The 13,799-nt window shown below is 36.0% G+C and overlaps 1 protein-coding gene across 1 annotated transcript; it reads right to left on the reverse strand.

Moving 5' to 3' along the window:
- Positions 1-3,822: 3,822 nt before the first annotated feature.
- On the reverse strand, positions 3,823-5,409 carry LOC139500561 (uveal autoantigen with coiled-coil domains and ankyrin repeats-like). The gene has a single exon (XM_071289310.1). It carries the CDS (start codon positions 5,407-5,409, stop codon positions 3,823-3,825), a length of 1,587 nt encoding a protein of 528 aa, XP_071145411.1.
- Positions 5,410-13,799: the final 8,390 nt, after the last annotated feature.

Consider the following 13,799-nt stretch of genomic DNA (forward strand, 5'->3'; position numbering starts at 1 on the left):
CTGTTGCAATTAGATGATATAAAGAAAAAGAAGAGAAAGTAGATAATAACATTATGTGAATCCTTAGTGACAGTGACAATTGGCTGTCTACTATTAATCAGTGATATCTTTAGATAAATATTTTAAATTTTAAAGTATTTATTGAGTTGATGCTGCCTATATTGACATTAAGCCCAATTTTATCGTCAACAATATGATGTACAATGTAAATAGTGTATAGTGATATTGGTGGAAGATATTTTTATTCATATTGTGAACTCCAATACTCGGAAGAGGTGTGCCTACATTGGCAGAATATATATTACAGATTACAGATTACAGAACATAACAATTTTTAAATCTAAACACATAGTTGTTTTAGTTTAATAGAATAAAATTCATGATTTATTCATTTGGTTTTGGGTAAAACTGTTTTTCATACTTTTGATGTCACAAGTATATCTTTGAGATTTTTGGGTCTGCGATAGGCAATAACAGGAGGTGATGGAAAAATTTCCTTTAATGACTCTTCCTTAAACGAAATTTGTCCATCACCTCCTGTTATTGCCTATCGCAGACCCAAAGGTATCAAAGACATACTTGTGACATCAAAAGTAGAGAAACAAGAAACTTTTAAATTTGGGTGTTACAAACAATGCGGTAGAAACAATTGTAAGTGCTGTAAAACCGCCAACACTGACCACTCTTTCAGCAGCACAGTAACAAAGCAGCGATACCATATCTATGTTACATCTTTTGCGGAAAATAGTATTTATATTCTTACTTGTTGAACTTACCAACTGCAGTATGCTGGTGAAAAAGATACGAAATTCAACATCAGACTTAACAATCACCGGTCGTTTTATACAAAAGAAAGAAACTGTCCAATTACGAGAGACATCTTAAGAACAGGACATACTTTTGATAATATCACCTTTCAAATAATTGAGGTAAACCAAAATTGGGACTCAGAAAACAGAAAACAGAGAGAAAGGGTCTGCATGCATCAGCTACGTACTCTTGAATCTGATGGACTTAATGAAAGGGATGAAAAACAGTTTTACCCAAAACCAATGGAATAAATCAGAAATGTTATTCTATTTAACTAAAACAACTATGTGTTACAATTTAAAAATTGTTATGTACAATAAACGGCAAAAATATGTTTTATATAGACCATCTTCTTTTTCTTCTTCCAAATCTTCACATCCTTTGTAGGACAACCACACCGTTAAGGCATGTAGAACAAACCCCACCACCATACAAGTAGGAATATATTTACACTATAATTTGAATAATTCCATCCTCCACCGCTATATACAGGATCACTTTTGTAGTTACACATATATCTTGTTGTTTGTATTCTTAGTTGCGTTTAAAATTGTTAGGCTAGTTACCGGACATATATACAATGGGATTATATATGTTTACGTAGTAAAATAGTTCATTCTTAAAAGACAAATGTTGTAAAATAAGTTGCTTCAATCAAGTTCGCACTGATAAAAAGAATAATAGATTTGCAGCAGTAAATTGTAAAATAGTTCGCCTTTCGTGATATAGAAAACAGATCTAAAAGCTAAAAGAAAATCACTTTGTTTCCTTTTCATATACTTAAAATTGATTAAAATGTTCATATTGCCTAAAAACTTAATCCACGCATAGAAAATAGACAATTTCACATCATAAAATATAAAACAAGATTTTTAAGATTTCGTTGCATCTATATATTAGCACTTTGTGCGACGTTTACGATCTAGGCACGCGCTGTAATGTAACAGCAATTGTCATATGTTTATTAATATAGTTCTAAAAGCTTGTCTTTAAAAGGTAAAAGATTTTATCTCACATCTATATTGGCACCGGCACACCCATATTACGTATTTGTTGCAGCATTCTGCATAATGTTCATTGTAAATATGGTCAAAATACACCCATGAATTCCGGAGTGTTTGAAATTAACATGTAATACAGTGAGCTCGACTTATTTGGAATTGGCTGCCCTACACACCCAGACCCAACCCTACCATAGACCCTGATCAAAGCATCTTCAAATCAGCTATGGTTGAAGTAGAAGTTTACATCTGGCGCTGTGTATAAGGTATATGAGACGTTTTGCTTGGTGTTCTATCTTTGAGACTTCTTCACTGTTCAGACGAAGTTGTCGCTGTACCATGGTTATGTCCATCAATATCTGTATTTTGGTCCCTTCATTTAGAGATTCCCACTCTATTTTGCTGTTGCTTGGTAATATGTTCTCTATCTCTTTAATTACAGGTCTTCTGATGTTATCCCAAGCTTTACATTTGATCAATAAATGTTCAACCGTTTCCACTTCCTGGCTGCATGCGTTGCATATTTCCTGGTTTCCTTCTTTGTAGATTTTATATCTCAGGGGCTGCAGTCAGTAGGTTCCAGTGAGGAGTTTTAGTTTGATTGGAATTCTAAAACGGTCTTTGTTGGTGTATCTTTTGATCTTCAGTATGCTGTGTATTTTGCCTGCCATTAAGTTGTCTGTTTGAAGGTATTTTAGCCCTTGATACAGGTTGGCAATAACTGATATTTCGTTGACCCAGTGGTTAGCAATTTGTCTTTTTATTTGGTTGACAGTGGTTTTAGTCACATCTGCATTATTCAGCATATCAATGGCTCTGCCGAGGTTGTATTTGAACATGACCCTCTGTACTTCAATATACCAGCTGTGGCTTCCTGAGGATTTTACAGTTAGTTGTCTTTTACCAAGCTGTTTTTCAACACTATTGTCTGATTGCTGACATATGTTACTAAAGAATGTCATCATTTTGGTATGGATTTGTGCCTCGACTGGTAGGATGCCGGTTAGAATGTACACTGCTGGATCAGGAGTACTCATGGGGACTGAGAGAATTTGTTTGAGCATATTTTTCTGGAACTTCTCTAGGGTTTCCAAGTGTGCTGATTTTGGTGTCAGAAGCTCCATCCCGTAGAGTAGTACTGGTGATATGAAAGTCTTGTATAGGTGAATTAAGCTTTCAGGATCTAATCCGTTTCTCCATGGAATCCACTTCTGAACAAGGCATAGGGACTTCTTCTTGCTTTCTTGACATTTTCTTCAACATTGGACTGAATGTTTTGTCTCATTGATGTTGTCCTTATTATACCAAGATGTGTTGATTTTGTGACGTTTGGCATTGGATCTTTTCCTAACTGGTAGTGTTCTGGTTCACAATTGTTCTTGGTTGGCTTAGGTTTGATGTGTATTGCCAAACTCTTCTGGGGTTGGAGCTTATAGCCTTCCATTCCTGCGAAGTCGGCAGATATATTTATTTGTACCTGCATATCAGGTGGTCTTTTTCCCAATAATGCTATGTCGTCTGCACATGCTGTAGTATTGCAAAGGACATTGCCAATTGTGCATCCAAGGCCTGATTGCTGTAATCTATTCAGTAGAGGGTTAACATATACCTTGTATAAGTCAGTGCTGAGGATTCCTCCTTGGCTCACTGGGAACTCGTCAGCAATCATTCCTTCCCATTCGATGGCACTAGTTGATTGCCAGTGCATACTCTGTATTATCCTCCAGAGAGTATCGTCGATACCGCAATGAAATAGTCGTCGCATGAGGTGACTGTGTACCACTACGTCAAATGCAGACTTTGCATCTAGTAAAATCAGCTCAAATTCTTGGTTACTGTCTACACTCTCTCGATAGACTTCTTCCACAACCAGACCTGCGTTCAGTTGCGATGATTTTGCTGTGAAACCTCGTTGGGTGGGATTTTGATCTTTAAGGACTCTTGGTTGTATTCTGTCCCTGATTATTGCCTCTATTATCTTGTTAACGACTGGCAGTACTGTTATACCTCTTTAGTTGGCAGCATGACATCGGTCTCCCTTGTTTTTGAAGACAGGTGTAAGAAGTCCTTTCTTAAGTATGTCTGGGACACAGCCATGTTTAAATACCAGATTGGTGAGCCTTAAAAGTAGTTGTTCTAGTTTTTCTCCTGCATAGATGAGGTGCTCAACAGTGATGCCATATATGTCTGCAGATTTACCTCTGTTTAGGGTCTTTATGGCCTTCTTAAGCTCTGTCTGATTTGCCAGGGGGGTTTCCTTACTTTTTACCATGTCGTTGATTAATTTGATTTCATATTCAACCAGTTCGTGATAGTGTTGGTCCTTCAGCTGTGATGATTTTTCTGCTGATGCTAGATTTCCAAAGTGTTCAGTAAAGCCTTCGATTACTTGGTCACCAGAGTAAAGAATATCATTTACATGTAGATCCATTATACCAGTCCTGTTTCTATTCCTGTTGCCTTTTACTAGTTTGTGATACAGCTTACTGTCTCTCGTTCTTGCCTCCAGTATCTCTTGTTTTTCTCTGTCACGCTCTCTAGCCTGCTCAACTTTCACATGCTTTTTAAATTCCTTTCTGCTGTTGACTCTGTCTTGATAAGACTTGTCATCTGGGTTGGTGGGTTTCCCATTTCTACTCCATATATCATAGCATTTTCTCATCTCTTTCAAGCTACTTTTGATGATTGGTGTCCATACTTTCAGTTTTGGTTTTGCCTTGTACTTGGATTTCTTAGATGAGCTCTCATTTGCTGCGTTTGTTAGTATTTGGTGCATCTTACTGATTAGGAGTTCGGCATCATCTGCTGTCTCAGCTGGGCTTTCTGCCATCGTGTCCACCTGCCTGTTGATAATTGCCAAGTAAAGATCTTGGTCTACTTTGTCCCATTTTATAGTTGGTTGAAGTTGCTGAAGTTTGCTGTTTTGATTTGTACCTCTTTTTGGTATCCCTATTTTAACTTCACATTTAACAGGATAATGGTCGGAGTTGTTACTTATGACATCTTTCAGGACCTCTTTTTCTGCCATCTCCATATGTCTGGACTTATGCAGGAAGTAGTCAAGTTCGGAACATTCTTGGCCATTTGTCTTAATAAAGGTCTTCCCAGTATTCTCATAGCCTAGCCTGTAGTCTTCCATTAGTTGTTGTAAATACTTTTTCCGCTTGTTTTGCCTTTCATCATTTCCCAGATCTTCATTGAGGTCTCCTCTAATTATAATTTCATGTGTGTCTTGGTATTTAGTAATGATCTCATTTAGTTGGTCAATGGCGTCCAAGAACTCATATGTACTGTTTCGCCCTCCTGTTGAAGGTAAATACACTGATACCACCAGTAGTTTTTGATCTTTCCCTGATATTTCTACACATTGGATCCTGTCTTTACCGTCGTCCAATGGTCTGACTTGACTATCTATTTCGTTTTTCCATATAACAGCAACCCCTCCATGTCCCCTTGGTAGAAATGTTGGTTGTATTGGGTCATATTCATCACTTCCTTTTGCAGCATAGTTGGTACATTTGCCAATTTCTTGTCGATAATGTAATTGTGCATGAAATAGCCAGTGTTCTTGAAGCAACAGTATATCGTTATTTTCCATTAGATCGTGCAAGGCCTATATGTTGGATTTTGCATTTTTACAGTTGAATGATATAATTTTCAAAACTGTAACGCCTTCTTCTTCTGCTGTTTTTGCTAACTTCTGTTTTTTTGGAGGCTTGGCTGGCATAAAAAATTCTCGTTGTGGGTTCTGGTTTTGTTGAGGGGCTCTTGATTATGGCTGGTTGTTGTCAGTCTGGTATTATTGTGCCAATCATGTATACCCTGGTTATTGTGTTCAGCATATCTTCGATCTTTGACAGTGACATGTCTCCTATCAGGTGCGTGTGTTGCTCTGGGTTGTAGGGTGTCAGTTTGTCTCTTGTTGCTTGGCTGTGATACTCTCAGTGGGATGGTGTTTACAAATGGAACACTTGGCTGTACAGTATTACGTATTAGTGGTATTCCAGTTAACATAGGTTGTGGTTGGCTATTTTGGTTGATAAATGTTGCCATATTTGGTTGTTTGATATGTTGGTTGAAAAATGCTGCCATTTTAGGTTGATGGTAGTCTTGTCTGGATTCCGGTTGTTGCCTTTGCTGTACCTATAGATGTATGTTTTTATCCACGATATGGTGTGCCATGTTAAGGTTCATATCGTATGAGTTTGATGCCGTATCATCTTTAGGATTCTCATGATCGTCGTTGAGTTTGTGGAAAAGACTGGGATCACATTGACTTGCTTTCTCATACTGTTTTGCATTTGTAGTGGTGTTATTAGTGCTCAATAGGCTTGTAGCTACGGAATCAATCTGCTTTTCTACCTGGTCCATCACCATTGATGCTAATTTTTCGTGTATTGTAATCATTCTGTTATTCAGCTTCTTCTGCATTTGTTCAAATATTCCGGGCTGTTCTTCTCTAGGTTGCTTCTTATTGTCTGCTGTGCTACTGTTTCCCTGCAATTCCTCAAGGCGACGTCTCATTGTTGTTACCAGTGACTCTAATTCAAAGTTGCGGGCTTCCAAGTGTTGTACTCTTGTTTCAAGCTGTATTGATTTTGCCTGGTCTTCTTTTAGAGTTTTTTCCTTGCTTTTGAGTTGTTCTTCAGCTTTTCTTAGTTTCAGCTCTCTTTCTCTCACGTCTTTTCTTTTAGTATCTGTTTGGTCTTGTTTACTCTTTGAGGCTTTTGTAGGGGGCACTTCAATGCATACATCTGCTGGACGCAAATTGTCTTTGAGTTAGCATGCTGGTGATTTGAAGGCTCAGATTGGGGCTTTCCAATTATATGTGTCTGCTGTTCCTTGGGTGTTTCTCCCAGTTTGACGTAAGTTTGGTGCTTATCTATATTGCTGTTAACCTGAATTTTGCTAGTTCGTTTAATGGTGTCTATACATGCAAATTGTTTGACCATCGCTGCATACTAGACAAGATGAATGGGCTATGTTTTGGCAGATCTCACATGCGTCAGCATTATCTTCTATTGTGCCTTCACATATTCCACATAATTCAGCTTCACATACCTCTTCATCTCTTGCAGCACCTGCGTCTGCTAGTATACTTGAAGCGTTGTTACTACAGGTTGGTAGGGCGAGCTGCTCATATTGGCCGTCAATTGGTCGTGATGTTTGGGGGGTTTGAGTGTTTTTTGCCTCTCTCTCAATAGCTATATTACCATTGCATATCTTACATGTATAGTTGTCGTCATTCTCCTCCTCTAATTCTATCTCCGCTATTTCTTGGGATGTCATCTTCTGGCATTTGTAATGGACCCAGTGCTTTCCTGATGTACAATAGGCGCTACGTGTTCTACAACTCCTATTGCATTTTATGCATAGAATGCCAGCATTTACATTTTTATCGCATGTGGCTTGTGTGATTTTGGCTCCAACCGTCTGCTCCAGTCTTTCTCTCATAAGGTTGTTTAGTTGGGTTAAATTGACTTTGAACTTTCCACATTTGGCATTTGTGCTATCTGTCTTATTTCTGTTAGGTCCACATCGACAAAACGGTCTTGGTCTTTTCCGTTTACCAATATCTTGCTCTTGGTGTTATAGAAGTTAACAGTGTAACAATTATCCTTGTTGTTTTACTTATAGCTGTGTTGTACAATTATGTTGCCTGATTTGTCTTTTTCTTCTTGGATTATTATATTTTCTTGTGTCATTTTACTGTAGTGGATTGCAGTCGCTTGTCTTATTAGCTCGAACGTAGCCGCGTCGGCAGTTATGACCAATCCACCTCCTGTGTTTTTAAATTCAAGATGGGCCTCTCTTTTAGTAGCCTCTAGCTTATTCATTAGTGCTCTCTGGATGTTAAGGCTGTAGTCCTTGGTGATCTGTCTCTTGTTTGGTATGCTGCTCCCAACCTTGCCGACCTGCTGGTTGTCCTCCATATTGTCGGCTGTATACAATCAGTGGAGAGGTACGTAGTGGATAATCCTACGGTCGACAGCTTTCCACCGACTGTGTACAGGCTTTGACGTTAACAGGCTATATTTTGTTTATGCTGCAGTTATATTTTCCTGGCGATGTTCCTGCTTTTCCTTTATTTGTTTTTGTTTATAATAGTTATTTAATTAATAACACAACTCTGTATTTATAGAAGCTGTATAAGAAGCTTTATAGTTAAGCTTAATAAAATTATATATTTATTAATGTTAGGCTTAAAACAGACCTGCTGATACACACGGTGTGAATATACAGCTATTTAGCTATCTTCTTGGATATATTCCTCTTGTCTTGGTGGACGTCTTTCACAATCAGTATGGGTATAGTTGTGCCTGTCAGTTGTAGGTTCTAAGTCTGCTGCCAATCAGTGAGTAGGTACGTCGTGGATAATCCCACTGTCGACTGCTAATCACCAATCCACAGCAAACTTCACCTTACTGTTGGTAACAGTACCCCTGTGCTAACCTTCCAATCCTTTTCAGCCACACTCTGGCCAGTAGTACTGAAGGATGAATTCCGTCTATGTATAGATTGAAGTTATATCTGTCAGTAACCTTTTTGTGTCTGTTTTTTAGCTCTTTTGCTGGTTATGGCTGATGTCGACTGATAATGTAGGTTGAAAGACCTGTATCTGTTGGTTTATTTCTCGTATTTTGCTGTTTAACTCTAATATGTGTTTAACCAATACGCAGTCCTGGTTGATAAACTGGTTAATACCTGGGTGGTTTCTGCTTTTGTTCCAATGATAGATCGGGATTGGGGATACTTCTAAAAGCGTTACTTTGCATCCAGGATAATTCTGTACTATTTTTACAATTTCATTTAGGTTATCCACTGTGTCTTTTATGGCTTCAGATGGATCTGGATGTAGTTCTACGTATTTAGTTTTGTAGTTGTAGTATGTCAGGTCACATGTACCTAGCCATACATATATGGAGATGTTGTCGAGTTGGCCTATCTTAGTGGCTATGTTGTCTCTTAGCCACTGGACTCCTCTCTTTGTTGTCCTACCTTTCTCACTCCAAAATTTGATAACCCTACTGATTCCTGGTCTTATCTGTCTCTCTAGGTAGTTTCCTTTACTGTCGCTGATTAAAACAGGTGTCAGAGCTTTATCTCCCTTTATTGGCAGATCAGGTTTTTTCAGATAGTCATTTAGTTTCTTTATGGGCATACCAGTTGGACACTATTTGGTGTTGTTAATTGGAAATGGGGGAGGGGTGGGAGCAGGACAGTCAAGATTTAATAAAACGGTTAAATATTCAGTTCACAGAAAATATAAGTTCGCGACTAGCCTATTTTTGACAAAGTTAATATATCAAATATACCAAATATATGTTGGAGTTTGGTCAGTTGTACAAAAAACTTTCGGTTCGGGTCGAAACCCACGTGGGTTCAACGGTCAGAAATGTTCAGCTATTTTTATATGATTTTCCTGATTTGAACGTCTAAAAGTTTGTATGTATTTGTTTTCCGATGACTGTTTGAGTGTTATTGTATCGTTTTTGGTGGGTTTTGCTATGGTTTGCTACACTTATTCACAAATTTCTTCCAAATTTTTTCTCTGCTCGAATAAACATCAATAAATTAATATGTTAAACTGTTACACTAATTTTGTGTAGCTCAAGCTACACAGATATTTTTTGTCATGCATCCAATTTCACCTAGATAGATGCACACGCCCGATGAAGCTAATTGTTTAGCGAAATATTGCGTGAATGATATATAAAATATAACAAATAATTTTATAACACTCATTAGTGTGTTAAGTTACATTATTAGATCCTTTGTGATCATATAGTAGTATGCCTAAGTGGTTACGGTATACTTACAAAAGAAGTTGGACATATTGTCTTTTGGTTTCACATTCATTTTCAAGCGCGAAAAATTTTGATTTTTCTGAAGGAAAAAAAAACTTCGAATTACTTGTTAAGCCTTATTACATCGGTACTAACGTGAATTATAACAAACTGTATAAAAATGCCCGTTAATAAACTTTGAAATTATCAAAAGTTAAGGTTTCCATTTCTTTAGGCAAAGTTGTCCTTAGATTGATTCCCACGCTTTCAAATATTCGACTTTGATCTCTCCCGATGAAGGTAAAAGAAAAAAGTGCGGCAGACGCATTGACTTCAAAACGTGTTGTTTTCAATTAAACAAGACTGATTCAATGCCTCTGCTAGTGGACTATCAGTCAGAAGGTTATCATTAGCTCAGTAGTCAGTACAGATGGGTGCGGTCCTAAGGTGTGGTATAACTATCAACATGATCAACAATCTCGTCAAATTCGTCAGATTGGTCACGAGATTTGTCTTTGCCGATTAATTGAGATATGGGACGTTTCAGAATTATACTCAATGCGCACTTTAATGAAATAGTTGCCACTTGAGGTTTAACTATAAGCAAAATCAATCAACCGATATAATAGATAATCAGTATACTATTCCAGAAGAGAACCTTTTTTATCATTGTAACTAGGGTAGTATTTACAAATGAATACACCTTAATATCGCTTTTTGTCCGTCATTGCTGGATATCACACAGGTTCCCGTAAAATTTGGATGTCATCAAACAAAATATCTGACGCCACCATGGAAAAGTGATTGTTGTATGCGTCAAAAGTTCAATCGGTTGGGTCAGCCGGGATTAGCTATAAGTTGTATTCAGACATGTCAGTGTTGGTACTTTGATGATGCGGCATAATAGTTTTGTTTTACACACCATCATGAACTACTATATATGTAGTGACTGTTATTTTGAATAAAGAGATGAAATGCTGACACTCTCATTGTATGCAGATTTTTTTTTGCATTTATATAGTTTCCAAATATTATTGATTACATGTACATTTATGGTCCTACTAAAAAAAAACTGATATTAAACACATTGCTGATTAACTATGAAGGTATATAGATTAACAATTTAAAGTTCGCATATGGTCAGTTTTGGTCGATGCAGTCAAATAATTTTGTTGTAAAGTCAGCACGAGGGTATCAAAACTACTGAAATTATGTTACGTATCAATATTTTGAATAAAAGAAGTACATGCTGGTATCCTAAATTTATGCGAACAAAACTTTGTTGTTATTATATTGAAATATTGCTGTCGATTATAATTAAACATTGAATCCCAACATTAAAAATATGGCTGATAAACTATGCGAGTATATAGATTTACAATTTAAAGTTCACATATGGTCAGTTTTTGGTCAATGCGGTCAAATAATTTTGTTGTACAAGTCAGCTTGAGGTATGAAAACTACTGAAATTTTGTTACGTATCAATCATTGTCAATATTTTGAATAAAAGGAGGACATGCTGGTATCCTAAATTTATGCGAACAAAAATTTGTTCTTATTATATTGGAATATTGCTGTTCATTGTATTATACATTGAATCCTGACATAAAAAATATGGCTGATTTACTATGCGGGTATATAGATTTACAAATTATAGTGCACACATGGTCAGTTTTGGTCAGTGCAGTAAAAAAAATTTGATGTAAAATTCAGCATGAGGTATCAAAACTACTGAAATTTTGTTACGTATCATTGTATTATACATTGAATCCTGACATAAAAAATATGGCTGATTCTCTATGCGGGTATATAGATTTACAAATTAAAGTGTACATTTGGTCAATGCGGTCAAAAATTTTGTTGTACAAGTCAGCATGAGGTATCAAAACTATTGAAATTTTGTTACGCATCAGTATTTTGAGTAAAAGAGGACATGCTGGCACTCTAAATTTATGCGAACAAAAATTTGTTCTTATGATACTGGAATATTGCTGTCCACTGTATTATACATTGAAACCTGACATAAAAAATATGGCTGATTTACTTTGGGGGGATAAAGATTTACAAATTAAAGTGCACATAGGGTCAGTTTTGGTCAATGGGGTCAAATAATTTTGTTGTACAAGAAAGCTTGAGGTATGAAAACTACTGAAAATTTGTTACGTATCAGTATTTTGAGTAAAAAGAGGACATGCTGGCACCCTAAATTTATGCGAACAAAGTTTGTTCTTATTATTTTGGAATATTGCTGTTCATTGTATTATACATTGAATCCTGACATAAAAAATATGGCTGATTCTCTATGCGGGTATATAGATTTACAAATTAAAGTGTACATTTGGTCAATGCGGTCAAAAATTTTGTTGTACAAGTCAGCATGAGGTAACAAAACTATTGAAATTTTGTTACGCATCAGTATTTTGAGTAAAAGAGGACATGCTGGCACTCTAAATTTATGCGAACAAAAATTTGTTCTTATGATACTGGAATATTGCTGTCCACTGTATTACACATTGAAACCTGACATAAAAAATATGGCTGATTTACTTTGGGGGGATAAAGATTTACAAATTAAAGTGCACATATGGTCAGTTTTGGTCAATGGGGTCAAATAATTTTGTTGTACAAGAAAGCTTGAGGTATGAAAACTACTGAAAATTTGTTACGTATCAGTATTTTGAGTAAAAAAAGGACATGCTGGCACCCTAAATTTATGCGAACAAAGTTTGTTCTTATTATATTGGAATATTGCTGTTCATTGTATTATACATTGAATCCTGACATAAAAAATATGGCTGATTTTCTATGCGGGTATATAGATTTACAAATTAAAGTGTACATTTGGTCAATGCGGTCAAAAATGTTGTTGCACAAGTCAGCATGAGGTATCAAAACTATTGAAATTGTGTTACGCATCAGTATTTTGAGTAAAAGAGGACATGCTGGCACTCTAAATTTATGCGAACAAAAATTTGTTCTTATGATACTGGAATATTGCTGTCCACTGTATTACACATTGAAACCTGACATAAAAAATATGGCTAATTTACTATTCGGGTATATAGATTTACAAATTAAAGTGCACATATGGACAGTTTTGGTCAATGCGGTCAAATAATTTTGTTATACTAGTAAGCTTGAGGTATGAAAACTACTGAAAATTTGTTACGTATCAGTATTTTGGGTAAAAAGAGGACAAAAAGTCATGCTGGCAACCTAAATTTATGTGAAAAAAAAATTTGTTCTTATTATATTGGAATATTGCTGTTCATTGTATTATACATTGAATCCTGACATAAAAAATATGGCTGATTTACTATGCGGGTATATAGATTTACAAATTAAAGTGCACATTTGGTCAATGCGGTCAAACAATTTTGTTGTACAAGTCAGCATGAGGAATCAAAACTACTGAAATTTTGTTACGTATCAGTATTTTGAGTAAAAAGAGGACATGCTGGCACTCTAAATTTATGCGAACAAAAATGTGTTCTTATTATATTGGAATATTGTTGTCCATTGTATTACACATTGAATCCTGACATAAAAAATATGGCTTATTTACTATGAGGGTATATAGATTTACAAATTAAAGTGCACATATGGTCAGTTTTGGTCAATGCGATCAAATACTTTTGTTGTACAAGTAAGCTTGAGGTATCAAAACTACTGAAATTTTGTTACGCATCAGTATTTCTAGTGACAAGAGGACATACTGGCACTCTAAATTTATGCGAACAAAAAATTTGTTCTTATTATATTGGAATATTGCTGTTCACTGTATTATACATTGAATCCTGACATAAAAAATATGGCTGAATTACTATGCGGGTATATAGATTTACAAATTAAAGTGCACATTTGGTCAATGCGGTCAAATAATTTTGATGTACAAATCAGCATGAGGTATCAAAACTACTGAAATTTTGTTACGTATCAATGTTTTGAATAAAAGGAGGACAAGCTGGCACCCGAAATTTATGCGAACAAAAATTTGTAGTCCTGTGTGTAAATGAATTAAACTATTGCAGATTGTGACTGCATAATTCAAGGAGGTATTACTAACAAGGACGTATACAACTAACATCAAATATACTTCTTTCGAAAGATATACATAATAAAGTGCAAATATGGTTGAATTTGATAGGTATTGGAATATATATTTAGTGCCCGTTATCATTGTAACCATGATCGTTTTTAT

This window comes from Mytilus edulis, chromosome 13, assembly GCF_963676685.1.
Source record: "Mytilus edulis chromosome 13, xbMytEdul2.2, whole genome shotgun sequence".
NCBI lineage: Eukaryota > Metazoa > Mollusca > Bivalvia > Mytilida > Mytilidae > Mytilus > Mytilus edulis.

What these genes read in the sequence shown, in the direction of transcription:
- LOC139500561 (XM_071289310.1), bottom strand. Translation starts at nt 5,409, where the DNA reads ATGGAAAATAACGATATACTGTTGCTTCAAGAACACTGGCTATTTCAT.